The sequence below is a fragment of the Mus musculus genome, chromosome 9 (assembly GCF_000001635.26).
Source record: "Mus musculus strain C57BL/6J chromosome 9, GRCm38.p6 C57BL/6J".
Lineage (NCBI taxonomy): Eukaryota > Metazoa > Chordata > Mammalia > Rodentia > Muridae > Mus > Mus musculus.
In genome coordinates this window covers 111,667,715-111,694,986 of record NC_000075.6, presented here as the reverse complement: position 1 = coordinate 111,694,986, position 27,272 = coordinate 111,667,715, and the positions used below count along the sequence as shown (strand labels likewise).

General features: G+C 43.7%; 1 protein-coding gene across 3 annotated transcripts in view; it reads left to right on the top strand.

The window, feature by feature from the left end:
- The first annotated feature begins 4,398 nt into the window (after positions 1 to 4,398).
- Stac (src homology three (SH3) and cysteine rich domain) overlaps positions 4,399 to 27,272 on the top strand; it is a 129,152-nt gene continuing 106,278 nt past the window's right edge. For 2 of the 3 annotated variants that reach the window (NM_001324546.1, NM_016853.3), the window contains exon 1: positions 4,639 to 4,989. Coding sequence is in view for 2 of the 3 variants with exons in the window: in NM_016853.3 (NP_058549.1) it covers positions 4,879 to 4,989 (111 nt within the window). In the remaining variant the exon portion in view is untranslated. Of the gene's footprint in view, positions 4,990 to 27,272 lie in introns of all 3 variants that reach the window. The other variant, XM_006512016.4, reaches the window with a different exon arrangement.

The window sequence follows — 27,272 nt, the reverse complement described above, 5'->3', positions numbered from 1 at the left end:
AACCCACTGCGGGCAGTGCCATCCCTAGGCAGATGAGCCTAGGTGGTGCTTGAAAGAAAGCTGAGCAAACCAGGGACTACAGGCCAGTAAACCATGCTTCTGTTTCAGTTCCTGTCTCCAGGTTTCTGCTTCAAGTTTTTGCTTTGGTTTATTTCCTTAATGATGGAGTATACCTATAAGCCAAATAAATGCTTTCCTGACCCTAGTTGCTTTTGGCCAGTGTTCTTTCATAGCAACAGAGACACAAACTAGAACAGAGTCCCATAGTCATGGATATCAGTGACCCTTCTGAGCCAATAAAGGCAAGATGCTTCATGTTGAACTTGCTTGATTTTAAATCTCACTGTTTCCCATATGTAGTCTGATCCTCTGTTCAATGGAGGAGCACGTGACCGATAACTAGGCTATTTTAGAGCTCAGGACTGTGTGGCCAGCATCCTCATAACCAACAGAGTGTCCAGCAGCTAGAGGAACTAGAGGAACAGGACACCACTTCTGCCCTTATGTAAATCCTCACCCAGTCCAAGGACAGCCCACTTTGCAATGATTGCTTAGGAAAGGGTGCCATGACATCATGGAACTCATTTAGAAGCCTGAGTGAGATAAATGGGGTAAGGATGGAGTCTGCAAAGAGCAGCAAACCCTTGTAGATATATGGTGAAGAAGACTTAAAACTTAGCTAGATAAGAAAAGACGAGAAGGGAAAGAACTCACTAGAGAAAAACATATACCTGAGGATCCAGCAATACCTCTCCTGGGCATATATCCAGAAGATGTCCCAACCAGTAAGAAGGACATGTGCTCCACTATGTTCATAGCAGCCTTATTTATAATAGCCAGAAGCTGGAAAGAACCCAGATGCCCCTCAACAGAGGAATGGATACAGAAAATGTGGTACATTTACACAATGGAGTACTACTCAGCTATTAAAAAGAATGAATTTATGAAATTCCTAGCCAAAGGGATGGACCTGGAGGGCATCATCCTGAGTGAGGTAACACAATCACAAAGGAACTCACACAATATGTACTCACTGATAAGTGGATATTAGCCCAAAACTTAGGATACCCAAGATATAAGATACAATTTGCTAAATGCATGAAACTAAAGAAGAATGAAGACCAAAGTGTGGACACCGTGCCCCTTCTTAGAATTGGGAACAAAACACCCATGGAAAGAATTACAGAGACAAAGTTTGGAGCTGTGATGAAAGGATGGACCATCTAGAGACTGCCACATCCAGGGATCCACCCCATAATCAGCTTCCAAACGCTGACACCATTGCATACACTAGCAAGATTTTGCTGAAAGGACCCTGATATAGCTGTCTCTTGTGAGACTATGCCGGGGCCTAGCAAACACAGAAGTGGATGCTCACAGTCAGCTATTGGATGGATCACAGGGCCTCCAATGGAGGAGCTAGAGAAAGTACCCAAGGAACTAAAGGGATCTGCAACCCTATAGGTGGAACAACATTATGAACTAACCAGTACCCCAGAGCTCTGGACTCTAGCTGCATATGTATCAAAAGATGGCCTAGTCGGCCATCACTGGAAAGAGAGGCCCATCGGACACACAAACTTTATATGCCCCAGTACAGGGGAACGCCAGGGCCAAAAAAATGGGAATGAGTGGGTAGGGAAGTGGGAAGGAGGGTATGGGGGACTTTTGGGATAGCATTGGAAATGTAATTGAGAAAAATACGTAATAAAAAAATATTTTTAAAAAAAGTGAAAAAAAAAGTTTGATTTTATTTGAGAAGCCATAGACAGACAACTCTTACTTGTAAGAAATAGGCTCATTCTCTCTCTCTCTCTTTCTCTCTCTCTGTATGTGTATATGTGTGTGTGTGTGTATGTGTGTGTGTATGTATGTGTGTGTATGTGTGTGTATGTATGTTTGTGGGTGTGTATGTGTGTGTATGTATGTGTGTGTATGTGTGTGTGTATGTGTGTGTATTTATGTGTGTGTATGTGTGTATATGTGTGTGTATGTGTGTGTATGTTGTGTATGTGTATGTGTGTGTATGTGTGTGTGTATGTGTATGTATGTGTGTGTGTGTGTGTGTGTGTGTGTGTGTGTGTGTGTGTATACATCAAAGGACAGCTTCAGGTGTCTTTCCTCAGGTGTCTTCCACCTTGTGATTGAGACCAATCTTCCACTTGTGACCAGTCTTTCATTGGCCTGGAACTTCTCTGCATAGGCATGACTACCTGATCAGCTAGCTCCAAGGACCCACCTGTCTCTGCCTCCCACAAGTGTGGGTCACCAATCTTGGCTTCTTAACGTGGCTTATGGGGATCAAACCCAGGCACTCATGCTTGTGAGTTGAGCACTTTGCTGTAGGATTCATCTCCTCAGGCACCAGATACCTACCATTTATGTTAGTAGGCCAAAGGTAAGGTCCAAGGAGGTAGCTTTCCTACAACCCCACACCAAGTGTGGTAGTAGAGACCTGTAGTCCTATATTCCTCAAGGCTGATGTAGAAGATTAATCCCAGAACAAAAGTAAACCCTTGTTCTTGTGGTTTTCTCTAGTGAATTCCTTCCCATTTCATCTTTCATTATTTAACTTCTGTTCTTTAACAGTGGGGCAACAGTGCAGGTAGACAGACAGTGAGTTCTATTGAAGAAGAAAATAACTACAAATCAAAGCAACAGAAAAAAGAATAGGAAGTGGAAATGGCTATGGTAGTGGAGTATGTACCCAAAAAGCATAGGAACTCTGGGTTTGAACCCCAGCACCAAGTGCTATTTCCATTAGAAGACATCATTATCAATCGCTAATCCTATTGATAACCAGAGCTGAGCATCTAAAAAGGAGAATAGCATCTTCAATTTTAAAAAAGAATGAAAAATATACCCTAAAACCTGAAGATGAATGATTTCTTATTGTTAGCCAGGGTATGCTTTCTCCCCAAGGCAGAGCTCTATAGAAGACCCGGGAAGTTTCACTCTTGTGGAAAACTCCCTTGGCCCTGTATTAGTTCTGACTTCACATTTGCACAGACTTGTGGAGTCCTGTATTGTCCCTCGTGTCAGTTGGCTAATTATGTGTGAGTGTGCTTTGATTAATCTACCTATATCTGTCTGCCTGCCTCTATCTATCTATCTATCTATCTATCTATCTATCTTCTGTCAGTCTGTCTAGTATCTATCTATCTGTCTGTCTGCCTGTCTTTTTACCTATCTCTTACTTTTCTCATCCAGGAGAACAGGCTTCATGATGTAGCTGATTCTAGAAAACAATCTCCCACAAAGCAGGCATGGGCTAAAGATCCATTTATCCGATGCTGTGTCCCTCTGTCTGTGTCTACCTAAGGCTGGTGGTTGTTGGTGCAACTTCAGCTAGTGAGAATTTTGTTTCCAGTTAACAGATGAGGATTATGTTTCATGGAGGAACACCTGGGGCCTTCCAGGCTTACTGGTGAGGTTGGTCTAAGTCACAGGGGTGAGGGGTGGGGGTGGGTAACAGGGTTTGTTTGATTTTAGGGTTGTTTTTGCTCATATCTTTTTTCTTTTGTTTTATCTTTTAAGACAGGTTGTTACTATGTAGTCCAGGTTAATCTAGAACTCATCACTTAGCCCAGGCTGATCTAGAACTCATTACTTAGCCCAGTCTGGCCTAGAACCCTCAATTATATTCTTACATGAGCCTCCTGGGTAATGTTTGTGATTTTGGAGATGAGCTGGAGGAGAGTAGATAGAAATAAGGATTTATATGTGCACATGAAAATATCACAAATGACCCAGTTACTCTACATGTTAATCCCAAATGACAAAATAAATTTAGTTTTCTAGACATAAAAATAAGGAGGGAGTCTAGTATTCATGTACGAAAGGCTTTTTATAAATGTAGAAGTATTCCCTCTGGCTACATACTCTGTTGTGTCTAAAAACTAAACCGGATCCTTCTATGCCTTGGTCCAGTGATGCTCTGTCTCCTGCCAATCTCCATGCCAAGAGATTGAGTAAAGCGGTCCAGTTCACCGGTCTAAGCAGGTTCTAAAATGCAAGCCCAGCCCTGAAGCCCAACTTCTTTCAGCCTCTAAGCCTGGCTTAGCTTTGAGGCACCCCAGTCCAAATGGCATGGATTTGAAAAGCTCTGCCATTTATAGCTGAGTGGCTTTAAGCAACCCTTTTCAAACCTAGGTTTCCTCGTCTATAAATGGAAGTGACCATGCCTAACCCATAGTGAGCCTGTGAGGCTCAGTAGGAGAAATTGGGGACCAGGTGTCCATACACCAAGTGTATTATCTGCCTGATTTAGATCAAAGCAGAACATTGGAAATTGCAGTGCCCATGGGTCAGAGGACGCCCACACTAGTTCCTGCTGTCACTGAACTATAAATTAAGCTAAGTACCACCACATCTCTCTTCATGCTCAGGGCCGCCAGGGATGAAGGGTTCGCTGAAGGTGGCCCATAGCACTTGTTTGTACTCTCTTTTCTGTTCCTTGGGGGTTTGCTGAGCGGTTTCCTTAGAACATCACTAGACCCAGCGCGGGCGCTCAGCGCGGATCTCCCACACTGTCGGAGTGGGCGCGGCCCCCTCCCGCCCTGGGTTCCCCGCACGACCACGCAGCCCCGCCCCAAGCCGCCGCCTCCCGTCCTCGGAGGGGCCAGCCCGGGCCCACCCGCCCGCTGCGGTGGGCGGCAGTCACGACTAGAGGCGCGCGATCTCCAGTGAGGTGGCTGCGGGCGCTGCGCGGGGCGGGGCGGAGGCCGGGGAGGTGGGCAGGACCTGGTCAGGCGAGGCCCCAGGGCACACGCCGCCGCCTGGCGCGATGGACATCCCGGGGACCCGGCGGCACTGAGCGATCAAGCACGAGCCTGCGGTTCCCCCAGAAGCCCAACACAGTTCCCGCGGCCGGCCACGATGATTCCTCCAAGTGGCGCCCGCGAGGACAGCGGAGACGGACTGACCGGGGAGGCAACGGGCACAGAGCAGCCGCCCTCTCCTGCGTCCACCAGCAGCCTGGAATCCAAGGTACAGCGCGCCTACACTGGGGAAACACAGAGTCCCTTTCCCTCTGACACCTTTCCTCTGGGGTCCGGGTGCCAGAAGAGATGGGACTCATCCCTAGAGAACTGGGATCCACTGGACCCGTTGCTTCTCATGCTGAGACAGCTGCGCGGACCCAAACCTTTGCAGAGCTTCTGCCTTAGGAGCCCAAGCACTTTACCCTAACCCTGGTGCCCAGATGGCTTCCTTAAGTGGGAGAAGGAGTTTGGATGATGCATGCCCTGAACATACTCGTGCCCACAGCCAGAGTGGGTATGGGTAGCTCCTGGGGGCAGAAAGACCGACACAGCCTAAGGGTACTCTTTTGCATAGCTTTAGCACCCAGCCCACAAAGTGTACCTCATCCTGGGGCTCAGGGATCCTTCACTTACCAGGGTGCCTCCCTAGCTTAAGATACCAAGAGTTTAAAGAAATATATTAAACGAACATAAGTAACTGGTCTGCAAGAAAGTTAGCATTCCCCTTGTAAAAGTTGCTACTCTGTAGAACTTAACACTTGTCTTTTTAAGAGTCACACTAACACATATACACAAACGCAACCCCGCAGCACGTCTCCTGTCACATTTATACTTCCTTTGAAGCTGGCGTGGGTGCCAGGCACATGTTTGGAAAAGTTGGAAGAGAACCAAGCAAAGCGTGGCTGCTTAACAGCACAGAGCCAAATGGCAACCGTGCCAGGAGAGTAAAATTCATAAGATGGAGTTGCTGTTAGCTTCGTAGATTCCTTTACGTGCAAGGCTCCTGGATGTGCAGAGGTCTCTATGGGTACCCGGGGCATTGCAGGGATGTCAGCGCTCCCAATACCACAAAGGGATCCATGTTTAGGGGGCCATCAGCTCAAGGAAAAGTGAGACCCTGTGGTTACACCGTACAGACTTGGACGGCATCGTAGCTCAAGAGGCGCTGGCGTAGGGCAGAATGCTGGCACTGTATGCTTTCGGTGTCAATAGTTAACCACCAGAGACGGTGGTGGTCTAAGACCTAAAGCTTTGGCCCCTCCAATTTAACTCTTGGCTATCTCATCTGGGCACTAGTGGCAACTTCTCTGACATCCAATTGAAAAGGCAGACAAGACCATTTGAGGAATAGATGAGACTGCCTAACTCTACCCTGCTAGCTCGACAGACTTGTCCCTTTGCTGTGAGAGCTAGGGAAGTGGGATCCACCACACTACATAGGCTTCTAGAGCAGGCTCCCTGCCCACATCCGAAACACCTCTTTTCTACCTGGAACCTGATGCAATTCATTCCACTATCCCTCCTAGAGAGTCAGAGCGCCAGCTGCCATTTCAGAGGGGATCTGGAGTTCTGTAGGTAGTGTAAGCGCAGAAGTGAAAGACTTTGTTCTTTTAAACTTTGCATTGGGTCTACCATCCTGCATCCTGCGGTAGGTATGCTCTGCAAAGGTCTTAGCCTTTGGGTAAAACAGCAGCCTGATTGAAACACACAGCATGGGCTTGCTATTTATAGATGTCCTCATGTAAATCATTTGGCAAAGCAAAAACCTTCTATGTAATGCCCGTAATTACCCACCAATTTATCCAGCTTACCATTCAGATCTGTAGACGTCCACTTTTCTCAGTCATCTACCTGCCTGATATGTGTCTCTGCGTCCATCAGTTTGCCACTGTGGCTTAGGCGTCCTAGCCAATGGAGATGAGTTCTACCAAGGGCCTCCTGGACCCTCTGGTACTAGACACAGAACAGCCTGCATGGGTGTGATTTTGTTTTTCTTGAAGTCGTATTTAGAGCTGGATTGAGGAGTTCATACCCTCAAAAGAGGCTGGCCTGCTGCTATGGAAGAGAGCTGGTGATGGGTAGATGGCTTGGGATAGGAGCTGGCGAGACCATCATTGTGCGTAGTGAACTGCACGGGCCTTTAAGAGGCTCTGTTCCATTAGAGAGGAACAAGCCTGCTGAGAAAATGTCAGCGGCAAAGCAGGGATGGCTATCTATTGGACTCTCCCAGGAAGTGGTAGTATTGGTTCAAAGGTGCACATCCCAATATAAGCAAGAAGATAGATGTCTAATGCATCCCAAAAATGTCAAGTAAGCTAAACAGTACTCCATATATCAAGAAAACATCACATGGACTCTATAATTGTAACCCAATTATGATAGATCAGCTAAACACACTCATTTTTTTTTTAATTCCATCCAGAAGGTGCATGGTATAGGTCCTACTGGGCACTGAAATTTTTCTGGCCTTTTTTGGACGTTTAGGGTTTTTTTTTTCTCATTATATGGATTAATTTAAGTATGCATGTGCATATGCGCTTATTACAGTGCCCATGTGGAGGTCAGAAAACAAGTTGCAGGATTCAGTTCTCCCCTCCTGCCAATGGGGAACTCAGGGATCAAACGCAGCTCATGGGGCTCGTGGCAAGTGTCGTTACCCACTGAGCCATCCTACTAGCCCATGGAGACTTTTACAATTCCTTTTAAGAGATACTTTTTAGGTGGCCATGGAGCTATAATCCTCACACTTGAGACGAAGAGGCAGGAGAGCTGCAGCATGAGACCCTGTCTCAAGAAAGAAAGAGACAGACAGACAGACACAGAGAGAGAATGTCTAGCTATAAGAATAACAAGTATTAAATATTTGACAAGTCCAGGGGCCAGGGGAACACCCATTGACTGACAAACTCAGGTAGCACTTTATTCTCTATCTTGCCTATTTTTTTGCCTAATTTTATGCTTACTTAGTGCCAAGGGCAGTCCTGAGTATCTAGTAAATGTTGCCTCTAGTCAGACACAACTCTAAACTTCACACTAGAAGCTTCTACTGTGACATCCATTTCATGGCTAACGAAGTAAGAAGGTCTGGGAAGATAGATGCCCTGGCCAAGGTCACGGCAAGAGCAGCACCAGAACCATGTGACCTTGGATCTGGTATTTTCCATCCTTACCTGTCTTGTTTGTGCAGTGCTCACATCATTCTGATGGTCTAAAGATCAGAACCTCCCTGAGAGATCTGGTGCTGGTAACACATTGTGTCTTCAATCGCGCTTCCCCCTCCTCTTCTTTCTTTCCTTTTCCCTTATCCTCTTTTTGTTTTGTCTAGGATTATAAACATACATCACTACACCTGCCTGTAGATCTTTTAATTACCTTATTTATTACTTATTTATGTGTATGCACACATTTTTGCAAGAGTGTACATAGCATGGTGCACATATTTGAAGATCTGAGGACAACTTTTGGGAGTCAGTCCTGCCCCCCCCCACCACCACATGGGTTCTGGGAATCAAACTCAGGTGGTCAGGCTTGGAAGCAAGAGCCTTCATCCGTGGAGCCACCCAGTTGTGTCTTCTGAAGGAATAGGGCTAGAGCCAGGCAGTGGTGGTGTATGTCTTTGATCCCAGCACTCTGAGTCAGAGGCAGGAGGATCTCTGAGCCTGATCTACAGAGTGAGTTCCAGGACAGCCAGGAACACATGAAAGGACTCTGCCTTGAAAAACAAAACAATAAAAGAGCAAAAGGAAGGAAGGAAGGGAGGGAGGGAGGGAGGGAGGGAGGGAGGGAGGGAGGGAGGGAGGGAGGGAGGGAGGGAGGGAGGAAAAGGGCTAGGGAGGTGGCTTTCTTAGTAAAGTGCTTGCATGGCAAACATGAAGTTCCAAGTTTGGTCCCTCAAACATCCCTTTAAGAAGCTAAGCACAGTTGTGCCTACTTATAATCACAGTGCTGGGGAGACAAAAACCACAGATCTGTAGGTCTTAGAACCAGCCAGCCTACATGCCTCCTTGGCATGTTCTAGGCCAATGAAAGACTTGGCCTCAGAAAGCAAGGTGGGTGGCTCCGGAGGATGACCTACCCCTGGGGGTGTACTCTGGCCCTCCATCTTCAGGAAACACACAGGTATCCCTGCACATATATGTGAACCTGTGCATGTACATACATACATGCACAGAAAAGAGAGAGATCAAGAGCTGGAGGTGTGTCTCGGAGTTGGAATGCTTGTCTAGCTTGCTCAAGGCCCTGAATTCAATCCATCACACCTCAAAACCAAGTAAATTAACCAAGTCACATTGTTGGGTGAAATGGTTAATGACCAACTCTCCTTTGGCTTCTTTGTCCTTGCGTTGGCTACTTCCCACGGTGAAAATAATCAAGTGCTTATTCTAGCACCACCTGGAAACTAGGATACAGCAGACCCACTGGTCTAGAGTTCTGCACAGCATCCTAAGAGGCAAGCACATATATGCAGTGTCTGAGCATATAACATATACACAACAGCACCAAACATAAAACAAGGGCATACAAAAATCTCTAAATATCCATTTTTCTCTGCAATTTTCTTGGAAAGTTGAATTACAGAGGGTTGAAATTAGTAACAGAAGAGAGCATTCATTCCAGGTGTTTTTAAAACTGTATCCTTTTATTGTATGAAACTATTTTAAGGAAATTTCCAACATACACAAAGGAAGATAGAAAGTATGAAGAACCATCACAGATCTAACTAGCTAACCGTCCCTGCTTATTAACTCATTGACAGTAACGTTTGACATTCTAACCCATCACCAACACTGCTTGCTCTCCCAGAGGATCATCTTAAATCAAATTCTGGCTCATCAGATCCTTTAACCAGAAAATCTTTCAAGTTGCATATCTAAAAAATAAGATTTGGGTAAACCTAGGATCCCATTGGCACGTACTGCAGTTTTGTTTTGTTTTTATCATTGAGGGTCACTAGAGTCTTGCAAAGACTCAAAAACTGTGAGAAATCTATGAGAAAAGAGAACCAACATTTAAAGCTATACAGGCATGTGTTATCTGGGAGAAGCATGTATACCTTATATAAGATCCACAAGAGCATATAGTTCCTCCTCTCTCTCAGCTCTAAAGAAGAGTAAGTTACTGACATGACGTCCCACAGATAGTTAAATAGTCATGGCTTGTTGACTATGCTCCTAGTTGAGAACCTAGTCTTCAGCTTTGAATCCCAGGATAATTCCCTCAGAGCCAATTCCTGTAAGCGTGTGTAGTCACAATGTTTAATGTAATTGTGATTTTTTTTCTTTTCCATTAGTTGAGCAGAAAAATCTGGAAGCCACTGATGTGTGTCTCCTCCTCTATCTTCCCACTGACTGTTCCAGAAAGACCATAGCCTAGTTTAATTGCAGATGCTGGGCACAGATCAATAGACCAAAGAAAAACTCCCCCTTGCCCCAGTAGCTGAATTCTTTCCCATTTGACTTGGTGACAACATAAAAGCTTATAAGGGTCGAATGTGAGTTTTGGGGCCATCAAAGATGTGACCAAAGGTCCTATCTAGATGATGCAAAAATATCCCAGGCTTTGAGGTCAGACAGACAAACTTCCTAGGCTCCTCCCAGTTACCACTTGTCTGACTATAAGCAAGTTGGCCCATTATCTCCAACCCTGGGTGTCACCATTCGCTTCATTTGTCAACTAAAAATAAAACTAAAGTCAACTGAGAAGAGGGAACCCTAGCTAAATAACTGCTCAGATCTGAGTGGCCTGTGGCCATGTTTGTGGGGCATTGTCTTAATCACTAATTGGTCCAGCCCATTGGTGAGTGGTGCTATCCCTAGGCAGGCTGGCCTGGCCAATACAATAAAGCTGTCTGAATCAGCCAGCAGAAACCGTACAGAAACAGTGTTCCTCCATGGTCTCTGATTCAGTTCCTTTCTTGGCTTCCTCTAATGATAGACTGTGAGCTGTAAAACAAATATTCCATTTCCTGCCCAACATTGCTTTTATTCAGTGTTTTTTATCACAGCAACCAAGAAGCAAACCAGAGTACTGGGCTCTCCATCTCTAAAGGACAGAATCCCTCCTTGGCAAGTCTGCTGCTTTATTTTGTAGTTGCTTTGTCTGTTATTACTGTTTGGGTTTTATTGTTGTCTAGATGGGTCAAACTATGTAGATCCAGGTTGGCTTAGTTCAAGATGCCTTTGAATTCACAGATATGCCTGGCCTGGACTTCAGAATGCTAGGATTAAAGGCATAGGACACCATGCTCAGCTTTCTGGTTGGCATTTTTAATGTTGTGAGGACTAAAGGAAGAGATGAAGCGCTCATGTACAATCGACACACGTATGCATAGAGTACCAGTGATCTTCTCCTTTTGAAATAGAGAATCCCTACACTAGCCAAGCCCAGTAGTCAACATCACTGAAGCTATTTCAGGTAGCACTAACACAGCTGAAATAGTTGCAATGGTTCTACTGGCTGTTTCTTTTTGGACTCTTAGTTATACTGTCAACTAGGATGAGACTCTGCCTCAGCTAGGTTAGTCACTAAGTATGCATCATCACCACCCACCTACAATTAGTATTTGAAGGCGTAGTGTAATCCATCCACCTCCCTAGTGGAGCCACAGACTGTTTCTGAGTGATCTGCTCTGAAACCTTGCAAACCACCCACTCTCAAGGAAATGCCTCTGCTCATAAGGACACAGCCTGCATTCTGAGAAAGGTTCTGTGTCCATCAATGAACAGCCACTTAATGTTTGGTTTATGGCCAGCATCCCCCAGCACAGGCATAAAGCAATGATAGGCAAGAGATTACATTTCTACTCAAAGGAAGACGATGAAGCAAAATGCATTCAAATCACCAATCTATCTATCTGTCTGTCTGTCTATCTATCTATCTATCTATCTATCTATCTATCTTTCTTTCTATCTATCAGTTTTGTTTTTTTCAAGACAGATTTTCTGTGTGCAATAGAGTCCTGGCTTTCCAGAAACTTGCTTTGTAGACCAGCCTGGCCTCAAACTCACAAGAGATCTGCCTGCCTCTGCCTCCCTAGTGCTGGGATTAAAGGTGTGAGCCACCTTCTTCAATCATCGTACGTACATAGATTCTAAGGGTTATAGAATGTCCAAAAGAACAATATCCATGCCCTTCTGTCGCCTTCTTCCCACTGCAGCCAAGAAAAAGCATTTGGATCTATTGTCTTCTTCTTCATATTTTCTGCTGAACCAAAGACCTGGCTTTGGGGAAGGCAGCCCGCCCACTTATCATTCTTCGTGTTGGTAAATAATTTAAAGCATTACTCAGAAGCAGCTAGATTTATGAGCTGACTCGATCCCTATTTATGTTATGCCCATGCATAGAAAAATAAAAGGTATTCTGTGCAGACAGCTGGAAAGCCAAAATAATTTAAAGGAGAGAAACATGCGCATCACACGTCCACCCAGAGATAAGAATTATTCAATGTTTTGGCTGTTTCTTTCAAGCACATTTCTCTTCTTGTATTTATACACACTGAAAATAAAATTGGAAAAATCTCTTCCTACGTGTGCATTTCGCCTTTTCCACTGACCATTTCTGGACACACTTCTCCATGCTCTGAAATCATCAGACATCTAATATTCCATTCAAGCCATTTCCGAGCTCTGCTACCTCGACTCTATCAGCTCCATTTGCTTTCCACATCGAGTTATTTCCCAGCTTTCACACATTTGAAAAATATTAAGACTTGCACCCTGATGCCTAAGCATTGCATATTTTTGTGATTTGATTTTATTCATTCCCCAAGAAACTCCTGGGCCCATGTACTTTATTCTCCTTATTACAGGGACCTGGAGAACTCCTCTGTCAGCCTTTCTTTTGTAACAAACTTTTCCATTCAAATTTAACATCCCAGTTAAAGGTGCAAAAACAATGATTGCTCAATGGATTTTAAAAAAAGAAAAAAGGAAAAAAACCCTTGGTTGTATCTAGCCACTATATAAATCACAAAACAGAATGTGACTCACATCCCAGGATATCCCATCTCCACTGGCTCTCTTCTAGTTACCACCTTCCAAAGGTGATCTGTTTCCTCCCTCATAACTAAGTCAATTATTTTTGTTTGTTTGGAAACTTTGACCACTGGTTCCATTAATATGGACCAGTCAATGTCGTGGCTTTTCCCCACTCCATGATGCTGGACCACTTTGGCAGCCATATTTTCATTTGCAGAGTTGTGTTTCATTATGTTGGCTGTTTACCCACTTTACTGCTGAGAGGTATTTGGGCAGTTTCTTTTGCCAGAGTTCCCTAAGCAATACGGCTCTGATCATTCTACATACCCTCTGGGATGCATATGTGCTAGTCTGTTAGGTGTATACCTATGAGCAGCCTTGGTGTTTGTTTGTTTGTTTGTTTGTTTGTTTGTTTTGAATGGATTCTGGGCATGAAACTCAAGTCCTTATGCTTTACTGACCAATTCGTCTTCCCAGCTCCTCCTAACAGAAAGTCTTCATTTCACGTGGTCCAGTTTCTTGATGCTCCTCTTTGTGTGTGTGCTCTGTGTCCTGCTTACCAAAACTTTGCCTAGCTCTGAATCATGACGGTGTTCTCTATGACTGTCCCAAGAAGTAATTCACAGCTAGATTAAAATCTAGTGGTGGTTTCCTGTTGATATGGTATAAAGTACAGACCAAAGCTGGGTAATGACTGGACTACAGCCTTTGCTGTGAGCAGTTCAGCCACGCCCATGTAAAGGCCATGTCTTTGACCAAGTGTGGCACTGCCTCAAGCTTTGGGCCTTCACTATTATGAAGTCTCTGGGTTTGGTGGCCTGAGCCCTGTGGCTTTACTCCTTCCTCATTGTTAAGTTGATTTCTGGAGGGACACTTTCGGCTCTCCACACTTTAGAAAGAACTCTAGAATCACAAATCTACCTGGTAGGATTTTGATGGAGATTGCAGAAAATTTGTAAAACCTATTCTGAGAGAATGGAACTTAGACTATGCAGTTTCCCAGTTATGTTTTCCACCCAGAGCTCCAAGTTCTCAGGCTACCATTGCCTGAGAAATAAATTAATTAATTTTCTAATTTGGGGATTCCTGGGACCAACTTATTTTAACATAAATTTCAACCTAAAGTCTACATGAAGGCAAATCTGTAATAATGACCTTCATGGGAAATATTTTTAAATCATCAGTTTTTGCCTACCTCAAGTCTAAACTAAGATTTCTTTCCTGTCATCCTGAGTTGAGAAGAAGTTTGTTTCGAGTTCATCTTCTCTTTCTTTTCTAGATTGCCCACCACAGGCCAGTCATTAAAACATAGCACTCTAGATCCAGTTTTCTTGTGACAGAATGACTCACTTTTGAAAGCAAGGAGCAAATTAGAGTCACTGGGGAAGAGGGCACCTCGGCTGATGAACTGCCTCCATCAGATTGGCCTATGGGAAAATCTGTGTGGTGTTTTCTTCATGATGGATGTGGGAGAGCCCAGCCCACTGTGCATGGTGCCACCCCTGGGCAAGTAGTCCTAGGTTATAGAAGAGAGCTGGCTGAACAAGGTACTGGAAGCAAGCAAGGAAGCAACATCCCTCCATGGCCTCTGCTTCAGTTGCCCCACAGCATCTTGCCTTGAGTTCCTGACTTAGCTTCTTTTCATAATGATTGGTGGCGTGGAAATGTAAGTCCAAACAAGAATGTATGGTAAAATACACAGAACATAGGGTTTTCCTTTTGGAGCATACAGTTGGTGCAGTCGTGTATGTTCACATGGTTGTGCGAGCGTCCTTGATCATCTGTCTCTTAGACGTTGTATCCTCAGTGAAACTCTATCCTTGGTCAACAATGGTTACCCAACATCTGCCTCCCTCTACGTTCCAGATGAATACTATAACTCTACTCACTTTAAAAAATAAATCCAAAAAAAATAAAATAAAAATAAAAATAAATCCAGCCATTGTGGGTTCTACAGATCTCATGTAACATTGATCTTTTTGTGGCTAGCATGTTTCATTGACAAGATACCATAAATGTTCTGTGTTGTGTCATGTTATGAGAATTCTCTTCTATTGAGGGCTGGATAATATTCTATCATATATATATATATATATATATATATATATATATATATATATACATATACATATATATATGTATATATATATACACACATACATATATATATACATATATATACACACACACACACACACACACATCTATACATTTTGTTTATTTACTCTTGTATTAATAAGACTGTGTAGCATTGGCCTTATGACTATTGTATGTAGTGCTGCTATGTGATGGTTCAAGCAGAATCTGCTCTGACCCTTCTATTCATCTCTGTACAACCAGAAGTGGAGTTGCTAAAGCTAATAGAAACTTCACCCTTTCCTGATTTATAAGCCATTTGCACAGACTCTTTGGGAAAAGGTCTGGTAAACTCCTTTGCTCGTTTTTTAGGTGGATTCCTGATTTTTGTGCTGGAGTTGGGGCATGGCAGCCTTTGAGATCAGCAAAAGTAATTAGGCATCGTGGTGTATGGCTGAAATCCAAGAGCAGAGGCAGGAAGTTGACTACATTCATCACCAGCCTGAGCTGAGAAAGAAAGGGGGGGGGGCAGAACAAGGAGGCAAGGAAAGAAAGGGGGGGCAGAACAAGGAGGCAAGGAAAGGAAGGGGGAAGATAGGCAAATGGGGAAGAGAGCACTGAGTCTCATTATTGCTCTAATTACATTGAAACTCCAGGGAAGATGGTTTTCATACCGTTCTGTTGCTTGTCTTTGTCCCCCCTGGGACTGATCAGTTCATGCCCTTGCCCATTTCTGATCCTGCATATCCATCTCCTGTTTATTTTTAAAATTCTCTATCCATGTCCTACAGACATTGTGCCACACTGCCATTTGTTGTTCCGTCTTTTTAACTACATTTCAGCATGGATTTGTTTTTCTTACATAGATTGTCTCAAATTTAGCTATGCTCTCCTCTGTTCATTTAGGAAAGCCTCTCTCATCCTGAGAATGGAAAAATATTAATCTATATTTCTGCATTTCTCTACGTCATTACCACAGAAAGCTTATCTTAATACTTTATTAACTATCTTGGGTTTGTATCATTGTAAGGGATGAAAAAATTCTAAATATTCCAAATGATTAGTCAGTATTTTAAAAAAACCATTTGCTGAATAATTTAATCTTTTCTCAATGATATGAAATGGTACATCCATTATGTAATAAATGGTAATATGTACTGGGTTCTCTTTCAGAATCATCTGTTCTATTCTGATGACTTTAAAATGTATTCTCTCGTTCAGCACTGCACTGTACTTTAAAATAGGCTGTGATGGGCGCTGAGGAGGTAGCTCAGTGGTTAAGAGCACTTGCTGTCCTTCCACAGGATCTGAGATCAGGTTCCAGCACCCTTGCTTGGCAGCTCACAAACATTTGTATCTACAGCTCCAGGGCATCTGACACCCTCTTCTGCCCTCCAAAGGCACCTGTACTCACTCACATGTACACAATCACACAGACACATGCACAACAATAAAAATTGAAAAGCTTAAGTAGCCATTGATAGCTGATGAGAGAAACCCCCCAGGGGAATTTCCATAATTTACCTGCACATACCTTTTTGGTTCTCGACCAAGTTATACAAAATAATAACTTCTTTTTCTTTGAAGTTCTGGGACCAGCACATAGTAGGCTTGGGACCTACACATAGGAGGAAAATGTTCTATCACTAAGCTATAGCCTCATTCCAAAAATAACACTTTGGCCAAAATATTCTTTATGGGAAAATATTTAAAATCCTTTTTAAAAATAAACTCTATGCAATCACTATTTATAGGCACCCTCTTGTGTAAAAGCTCACCAGAACTTCTTATCTTGCCCAATGACATTTTTGTATATTAAAAAAGTGATAAAGATATAAGGAGGTGGATATGTGTGCTCACATTGAAATATGTAATGTATGCATTTATTAACATTGCATATCATATGGTAACTCATGAGTGTGTAAATTTAAGATGTTTCATATATCAGTTACACTTTATTTTAAATTGAAAAAACAAAAAAATTTAAAGAATCCTAATATTTTGAAAGTAACTGAGAAATATGTCTACTAGTATCATAGTGAATTACTCACAGTAAGAAGCTCTTGATCCAGGGATATAATATATTTATTTGATTTTGAAATAGTTTTATTACTCTCAGAAATTCTTGGAAATTTAAATATATATATATATTCTCTAATGATCCTCAGATATTTCCTGGCATGTGTTGGGATTCTAGAACACGGTACCAGAAACCGAAAGGTGACTTCACAAGCATCAGAAAGGTACTTCCCAGGGCTGTGGAGCAGGTGTCCAGGGCAAAAACAGAGGCAGGACTGGCAAAGTCATTTCCTGTTCAGGCATGATGCCTTCTAAATGCCCGTGCTGGAGGGAGGGGACGGTCACTTCTGGGAACTCTTTTATGAGAATACCAGTCCTTTCCTGAGAGTTCACTCCCAGCATGGTTCTCACCCCAACGCTTTGCCTATTCCTACCATCCCATGATATCTAGGCTTTAACAAGTGAATCTGCAGAGAACATGTAACCCAAAGATAACCAAGTCACCACCCTGGAAAGGTGCCTGCGCTCCTGTGTTCATAACCAGACATGGTCACAACAGTTGGTAGATGGATAGTGAGACTGTGAGATGCATGTGCACACAGGCATGCATGCTTGTGCACACACACATAATTTATATGTGTGCATGACAAATTATTATTCAGTCTTCAAGAAGGAGATCTGTTATCATAGCATGAGTGATTCTGTAGGACATTGCGTCAAGTAGAAGAAGAAATGTTTCATGATCTCATGTTATTTTCATAAAGAGGGGAAGGGGAGAGAGAGGAAGAGACGGAACATTGAGTGAATCATCATGTGGTTGTGGGGAGAAGAAATAGGGAAATACAGGTCAGACGGTGTTGTGTAGCAGACACAATGCGAGGAATAGAGCGGGGGAGGTGATTCTGTCTGAGGGAAATCTCTTGCAGTAAGTAGATTTTCTTTGTCATACAGAAGCATGTGTGAAATTGGCTTCACCAGAGGAGAGACTTGACTGTCATATCATACAACACTATGACGTTAGTGTTGCAAACTATAATATCCACAAGGAAGTTTACCTGAGAAAATAAAGAAGGGTTGTTTAGATGCCTTTGTGGTTAATGCTCTTACTGAGGATGTGTGAGAATGGCAGTGCAGATCCCTGGAACCCACAGTAAAGCCTGGCAGCCATAGAAATGCCCCTGTAGTTCTAGGGCACAGACAAGGGATCACCAGAACAAAGCTGGCTAGCAACACTGTGAGCATAATTGTGAGCTCTCTCAGGGTCCAACTAGGAGAGCCTCCTTGGTGCATAAGGTAGAGAGGAATCAAAGAAAACAGGACATGAGTCTTGGACCTCCACCCACAAGTATACAGATATACCTGGACACATAGGTGTGCCCACATACGTGCAAACATGCACAAAACACGAGAGAGAGAGAGAGAGAGAGAGAGAGAGAGAGAGAGAGGAAGAAGGAGGTGGAGGAGGAGAAGGAAGGAGAAAGAAGGAGAAAGGAAGGAGGAGAAGGAAGGAGAAGGAGGAAGAGAGAGGAGGAGGAGGAGGAGGAGGAAGAAAAGCAATAAAAAATAGGATGCTGTGTTTCTAACTGGTCCAGAAAGAGCACTGGGCTCCAAAGTCAGACACTATGTTCAAATCCCATTATGGCTCTCGGATACCAGCTAACACTCCCTCTCTTGCCAGAGCTATGTTTCCATGTTTTCTGTAAAGTGGGCTTGTGACTCCTTCCACAGCACTGCCATCAACGTGCAGGCAATTAGTGGATGTGGAGTGCCTGGATCTGCTCAGTAGTGGATATTAGTGTGGGGATAGTTATAGCAGCTCTTTTTATGGTTTTACCTGCAGCTACAGACCTCCTTTTAAAGGGCCAGGTAAGTGCAGTCATTAGGGAAATTACAACTCCCACAACTACATGGCTATTACTGGAGGCATCAGGCTCATAGCTGACCTACTAACAGAGCCACTGGAGTTTTCAGTGGCATGTAGCTAGTACTGAGGGATGACCTTAATTCTCCTAATAGTCCTCACCACTCTGGAAAATTCTGCAGATCAATAATTTTATTTGAGGGGGAAAATAGTATTGATTACTATGCAAGTTTAACTCTCATTCCAGGGGATCCCTCTTATGCAAACTGCACACTCCAGGGTCACGTTAACAATTAAGCTGTGATAGTCTTTGTGTTAGAGAGAGATCATATGTCTGGTCACATGGACCATATGTACCTGCACACAGAAGTGTGCCTATCAGGACCAATTAAGTGGAATTAAGTCATCAAGGGATTGCTTGGGCCCTTTGTCTCCTTTATCTGATGTCTTATATTAATAGATATCCTTAAATACTAAATTCTTTTTTACATTCTTGGCACAAGTTCTACTTGGCCAAGGGGATTTTCTTTTAATAAATTTCTGTGGTATGATTGCCAGTGCATTATTATTTTTGAATCTACGTACATATGAGAGATTATTTCCTATCTGTTGCCTGGTGCTCTTGGTCACGTTTCATTTTTAAAGATATGCCAAACTTTAAAAAAAATGATTTTGGAAGATGTCCATGGATGCTTTGGGTTCTCTCTGTGGAACTGTTGATAGAGCCTAGAATTCTCCCCTTCTCCTAACGAGTGTTTGGAGGAAAACAGCTGCCAATGATGTCTAAACCTAGTACCATCTCAAAATAAAAGTTGAAAACATTTCTTATCCTGTTCTTCTTAAATCCAAATTGGCTTCAGTCAAATTTGCTAATTTTTATATTTCCAGACAATAAACTGTTTCATCTGAATCTTTGTAACATCTCTGGGTGGGTTTATAGACACCTACAGGACCCTCCCCCAAGCCCATGCCATCTTAGCTCTAGAAGAAGCCTGGTGGGCATTCACCCTTAGCACAGCCTTCGTTCAGCTCTCTGTTTTTATAGAATTGGCCCATCAGGTCTGGGTGTAGACTGGAAGCAGTCACCATCACTGCTCGTATCACTATGTTATTAAGAGAATGGGCACCTCTATCCACAGATTCCCCACCCTCCTGGTTCCAACCAGTCACTATACAGAAAATGTCTGAACTTAATGTTTTCCCCTTCTGTTTCGTCCCACCCTTTGTATCGTGCCCACCTTCTACTTCTACCTAGTCCTTGGACACCAGGTTCAGCCCACACCCTTCTCATCCTTCAGGTCCTTGTAGATTTACTGAGATAGTTCTTACCCATCCCTGCATGTTCAACCATGAGCATCCCTAACTCTACATATCCAATCTGACCAACTTTCTTCAGAGCTCTAGACCATATTTCCACTGCTCTTGAAGCTTGTATCTTAAATTCAACCCATACTTAACTAAAGTCATTATCTCCCTCTCACTCCCTGACTCAAATGTCACCTTACCTCAATTTCTGTGCGCTCATCCATAGAAATTGTTCATCTATGAGCTGGAAAGCCAAAAGCCATACAAGACAGTCGTGAGGAAGCCAAAGCAAGGGCAGGATGTTTGACAAGTGTAGGGAAAATAGAGTTCTCCCCATTCTTGGTAATTGCCTTATAGAATTGAAAATGAAGCGTACACATGTGGCCCCGGTCATAGCATCCCAAATGGCGAGTGTTTTGATCAGAGTATTCTTTTCAGATTGGGAGCAGCTATGATCATAGAACAAAGGACTAAAGTGAGATTCGAGACAGAGATTAGAGAAGGGCCTGAGGTACTCAGCAGGTCCAGAAATGCCATTGCATTCTTGCCTTCCAAAGTGACTTTGAGAAAATGAAAAGAGGCAGGCACTAAGGTGTATGTGGTCTTCACCATCACCCACATTCCCTCCCCCCCCCCCCACACACACACACACACTATGCATTTCAACCAAACAAGATGACTTTGGGACCATGGAAAGCAGCCCAGTGGTAACCTTTACACAGGGATGTAGCTGCCAGGAACTCCATGTGGCTTTGGAGAGCCCTTCCTCTCCCAGCTCCATCACCACATGGGTCTCGCATCTGCTAATGACCTGTTGTGCAGTCGGCTCCGGGGATGAGCATCTCCTCTCCACCCTCAGCAGCTTCCGAGCTTCCTCCATTTCCTGCCCAGTGTGTCCTTCACTCTCTACTCAGGTTTCCAGTCCTCCCCTGTGGGACTCCCAAAGGGTGGATCTCCTTCTCGAGATCTGGTTCTGAGGGACACAGATTCGCTTCTGCTTCCGTGTTATTGTCCCTTCTTGTAAAACTGTACTCTTTCAAGCTCTTCCATCCGACGTCATCATCACAGTCACTTGCCAACCCCACGCAGGCTCTCTTCCCACTTTGGAGAGCCAGGCTTTGAGAAATTTGAGTTCACAGCTGAGCTCTTGCTGTAATATTATCAAAATCCTCACTATTTTTCATTCCTTTAACATCCCCCTTCCTACAGTCTGGTCTTCTCCTCTCTCGTGGCAGCCTCCATTTCCCTGAACACTGGTGTTCCTTCCCTTCTGGTGCTTTTTGATCAGAGAGTGCTGCATCCCATCTGAACACAGAACTAATTAGACCATCAGTGCCCTCTCCACCTACCCTTAGCCATTCTGGTCCCCCAGACTCCACTTTCAGTCACGGCAGTGAGACTTTTGCATACATTCTCAGCCCCTGAGATCCTGTGTCCCTCTGTTCAGCATCATTCAGAAAAGCCAGTTTCCAGCTGACTCTGTTCCTACATGTCTGGGGAAAATAGAGGAGACAGGTGAGCAACAGGTGATGGGATGGGGCACATGGAGTCCGTGTGGGCAGAAGGGCCTGGGAGCTCTTTTGCATAGAACCTATGATGTCCTGAACTAAACACAAGATCCGTATTGTAAACCCTCATCCTGAAATGGTGATCCGCTCACGATACTCTTAGATACTTACTGAGTCAAGTGCAAAGCAGCCATGTGTGAATCAGGAGGCAAGCCCTCCATAGACACTGGCAAGATGCGACCTAGAGAAAAGTTTCTGGGATTCTTCTGTACCTAACTCCCACTTAGCCACTGGAAAGCCGGGATTGCAGATGTGCTCTATCGTGCCGGCTTTCCTTGGACTGTGAGGATCCAAATTCAGCTCCTTTTGTTTGCAACACAAGGACCTTATCCTCTGAGCCATCTCCCCCAGTGTCATCTTGGGGTGTTTCTGCTTAGATATCAGGGATCAGCCCTTCACTTGTACTTTCTTTTCATTGCTGAGTTTCCCATATGTGACTTGTCAGATCCTGTGTAGCTGACACATTTAGTATTTCTTTAAAACACAAGTTGACTGGGCAGAATTTTCTGGTACCTTTTTGTTTAATTAGTCCATCTTTTCTGGATAATTACTGTATTGATCAGCTCGCTATTAACCATCCTCAGTGGACCTTCTAATTAACTGTGCAGTGATCAATCTCCTGATATGAAGTTTCACTATCGTCTTACTGTGCAGATGTGAAATGCTAGTCTGGCCTCCGTCTCTTCTATTCAGGCACATATTCGATAAGATAAAATGGCCAAGATACTGTTCCCCAAAAGTTGCCTGAGTGAAAATAGAGAAAAGAAAAAACAAACAAACAAACAAAACCCACCCTCACCAAAAATCCAACTTGGAAAACTGCAGCATGCTTCAATAATATTTGACCATGAATACAAGGAAAAAGCAAAACAAAACCAACCAGAAGTCATGTCAGACCACAGCTCTGCCTACCGAATCTTCTCAAGTATTAGGGGGGCGGTATATGTGTTTGGTATATGCATACATATGCAGGTCGGTACACATGCCTGTGAATGCCTGGAAGGCCAGAGAGAGCTGTAATGTATCTTGTTCTATCAGTCTCTCTACCTTATTCTACTGAGAGTGTCTCTCATTGAACCTGGATCTGAGATGGCAGCCAGCAAGCCCCAATGATCCTCCTGTCTACACACACACACACACACACACACACACACACACACACACACACACACCAATGCTAGGGCTGTAGTTGTTGAGAGTTCTGCTTTGTGAATGGGTGCTCCAGATCTGAACTTGAGTCCTTATGCTGTACAGAAGCACTGGTACCCAGTAACACATCTCCCCAGACCCTCAGATGAGCAGACACCAGTCACTATGTGAAGCCTTCTGTCTAGATCACCTCCATGCCTGAATTGCATGAACTCGTCTGAGAAACTGTATAGGTTCATATGTTATTTGCTATTCTCCTCTCGTGGTTAGACTTACTGTGGCTTTTTCCATAGCCTGTCTGATTAAGAACTTCTGTACACAGCTGCTAATCAAACGCCAATGCTGTCAGTTGCATTAAACATGTAAAACAGGAGCCAAAGTCAAAATGACAAGCCATCTAGCTTCCTATCAGGATCCTTCCTGGTTCTTCACTTCACCTTCCTTGTAAGCGTGCACAGCCTGCTGGGACAACTGGACAGAGCTTTGTTGAGCTCCCTGAGCCTATGTATCTGCTTTCCAGACTTTCAGTGGCATCTGTAGGACAGAGGGGACCCATGGGAAGAGCAACAGCTTTGACTTTGTCTGACAGTGGTCAGGCTAAAATGTTACGTGCCAACCTATGAGTTTTTTTAATAAGGCTGGCTGTTCTAGTGACATATAAGCAAAAGTTAAAATTTAAGGGGGGGAGAAAGAGCTAAGGGGCTAGAGAGATGGTTGTGGGGGTAGAGAGATGACTCAAGGCTTAAGAGCACATGGTGCTCTTGCAGAGGATCTGGGTTTGATTCCCAGCACCTATATTAGGCAGTTCACAACCACCTAGAACTCAGTTCTAGGGAGTCAGTTCTTCACTCTGTAGGGGCTGTACCCACAGAGTAAGCACTCAGATAAGTGGGTGCACACACATAAGCACTTAAGTAAAATGAATATTTACTAATGAAGAAAGAAAGGATGAGGAGAGAGAAGTAAGCAAGTCACTAGTCAAACCACACAGGTCTGACCTGGAAGGTACCTTCCTCCGCTTGCTAGAGCAGTGATGGATATGGCACTTAAATATCCCTTGTTTTAAGAGATGGTCTCTAGGAACAGAGCATTAACCACAAGGCAGCAACATCCGTTTTCTCAGGGGTGTCTGGAGTTGATTGCAGGGCAGGAAGAAAAGCAGGTAGACACAACCATGGCCTCATAGCCACTTAGTCTCCCCTCTGCCTAATCCCCACTCCAGCTCTGGAGCAGAAAGCCTACCTCAGAGCCATCCCTGTCTTAAAGCAGTACGTACGGCTTTTAAAACTTTACTTCAGTCAAACCCCAGTCACAGAGCCCTGATGTGTGTGTGTGTGTGTGTGTGTGTGTTTGTGTGTGTTTTCATGTAGGCATTTATGCAAGTATGTATGCATAAAATCTCACTGTGTTTATATAGGCATACAATCTCATTGTGTGTATGTATGTATATATGTATGTATGCATGTATAATTCTCATTGTGTGTATGTATGAAGTATGTATGTATGTATGGGTGTATCCAATACATTGTATTGTATGCATGCAATCTTATTGTATGTGTATGCATGTATGCATTTATGATGTGTATATATATGTATATATATGCATGCAATCTCATTGTGTGTATGAATGTTTGTATGTATGCATGCATATAATCTCATTGTGTGTATATGTATGATGTACATACATATGTATTCATGCAATCTCTTTGTATACATGTGGATGTATGTATGCATGCAATTTCACTGTATGTTTATGCATGTATGTATATAAATGCATATGCATGCATACAGTCTTTTAGAGGGAAAGGTCACATAAGTTAAGAGTGACTCTAATTAGACAGAGATCAGTATGTCAGAGCTGCTGAAGACCAGGAATAAGGCCCTGGCTGAGGATTGTGTGAGATCCATAGTTCCTCCCCTCCAGGAAGACTCCTGCCTATAGTCATCTGGGGCAGGCTCTTCCCTTCTCCACAACGTATAGTTTACAGTACTATTACAAATACTTGCTTCAAAACACAGGGCAGATGGAGTTGAGGTATTTTAACCACAGAGCCGTCTACTTACTCTTCAACATGCAACCAGTTGCATAGCAGAAACCGTGACAGAGATGCTGCAGGTATAGATGCCGCCATGAACGTCACTGCCCTGGGGTGAACATCAATGCTGCATGCCTGATGTACACATGCAGGGTTCTCCAGACCCAAGCTGGTCTAAAACCATCTCCTCGATGCATAAGGGCTCTGGCTTCAGCTCTGTTGCCCACAGATGGCCAGCATTTATCCAGCTGGCACGGAGACAATTGCAGTGGCCGTGCTGGATTGGCCCAGCCTTCCATCTCCTATGCTTCTCACTGAGCTATAGACTTGATTAAAAAATATATATGGCTTCCTTCCTATCATAACCTGATAGAGAACAGCAATTAGATCAGGTTGAAGCTATAGCTAAAAGTGCTGCAAAGAGTTTGGGGACATCTAGGGAGATCTGCACCAAGTACTTTAGGAGTATGGGTACTGATGATCTAGAGAGAGAGAGAGAGAGAGAGAGAGAGAGAGAGAGAGAGAGAGAGAGAGAGAGAGAGAGCAGACTGACCTGCTCAGAGCTATGTCACAAGAAGTTGTGTCCATTTGGAGTTGAACCTCTAAAATGAACTGAATTTACCTTGGCTTGTCAAAGCTGTGCCCATCCTGCCTCTGTGGAAGTAAAGGACCAAAGGACTTGTTGCAGGGCCATAGGACAAAGGGAGCTCCTAGACATGCATCTGTTTGGCAGGGAGTTCACATTCAGTGATACCTTATAGTCCAACCACAGCATAAAGTAACTTCCCCAGAATATTCCTAAAGTTTTCTTATTCTCAGAAAGAAAGAAAAAAAAAGCTCCTACCTTTCTGAATCATTAACAAAACGGCTCTACATTGCTTCACTTACAAAACTGTACAGAAATCTACCTAAAGACCCTGATAGAGAACAGCAATTAGATCAGGTTGGAGCTATAGCTAAAAGTGCTGCAAAGAGTTTGGGGACATCTAGGGAGATCTGCACCAAGCACTTTAGGAGTATGGGTACTGATGATCCAGAGAGAGAGAGAGAGAGAGAGAGAGAGAGAGAGAGAGAGAGAGAGAGAGAGAGAGAGAGCACAAGAGCCCTGAGTAGTCTTAGAGTTCCCCAGTTGCAGCTCTCAGCATCTTGAAACATGTTTCCTCTCTGTGTCTTGTGAAGAAAAAAACAGGTATTCTTCTGGGAACTACAACAGCATGCACAGTGCCTATGTGAATTGTAGGGGATGTTATACAAGGAAATAGAAGCTCCTTGTTCAAATATCTTTATGAACCCCACAATGGCATCAACAGTGAGCATTACAGGAAACCTGGAATTCACGTGAGTGGAAAACCCTGTGTCTGGAAAAGCCTAGAGTTGTTCCCTACTGCAGAGTCAGGCAGAATAAGAGAATAAGACAGACTATGGGCACTCATTTCCCTTGGATGGAGTGTGCATGCTGACTTCTGCATATTACTTTATTTGATTCCTTTTTTTTTTCTGCACTCATCTTTTTTTTAAAATTAGGTATTTTCCTCATTTACATTTTCAATGCTATCCCAAAGGTCCCCCATACCCACCCACCCCCAATCCCCTACCCACCCACTCCCCCTTTTTGGCCCTGGCGTTCCCCTGTACTGGGGCATATAAAGTTTGCAAGTCCAATGGGCCTCTCTTTGCAGTGATGGCCGACTAGGCCATCTTTTAATACATATGCAGCTAAAGACAAGAGCTCCCGGGTACTGGTTAGTTCATATTGTTGTTCCACCTATAAGGTTGCAGTTCCCTATAGCTCCTTGGGTAATTTCTCTAGCTCCTCCATTAGGGGCCGTGTGACCCATCCAATAGCTGACTGTGATCATCCACTTCTGTGTTTGCTAGGCCCCGGCATAGTCTCACAAGAGAGAGCTATAACTGGGTCCTTTCAGCGAAATCTTTCTAGTGTATGCAATGGTGTCAGCATTTGGAAGCTGATTATGGGATGGATCTCTGCATATGGCAGTCACTAGATGGTCCATCCTTTCGTCACAGCTCCAAATTTTGTCTCTGTAACTCCTTCTATGGGTGTTTTGTTCCCATTTCTAAGAAAGGGTAAAGTGTCCACACTTTGGTCTTCATTCTTCTTGAATTTCATGCGTTTGGCAAGTTGTATCTTATATCTTGGGTATCCTAAGTTTCTGGGCTATTATCCACTTATCAGTGAGTACATATTGTGCGAGTTCCTTTGTGATTGGGTTACTTCACTCAGGATGATACCCTCCAGGTCCATCCATTTGCCTAGGAATTTCATAAATTCATTTTTTTAATAGCTGAGAAGTATTCCATTGTGTAAATGTACCACATTTTCTGTATCCATTCCTCTGTTGAGGGGCGTCTGGGTTCTTTCCAGCTTCTGGCTATTATAAACAAGGCTGCTATGAACATAGTGGAGCATGTGTTCTTCTTACCAGTTGGGACATCTTCTGGATATATGCCCAGGAGAGGTATTGCGGGATCCTCCGGTAGTACTATGTCCAATTTTC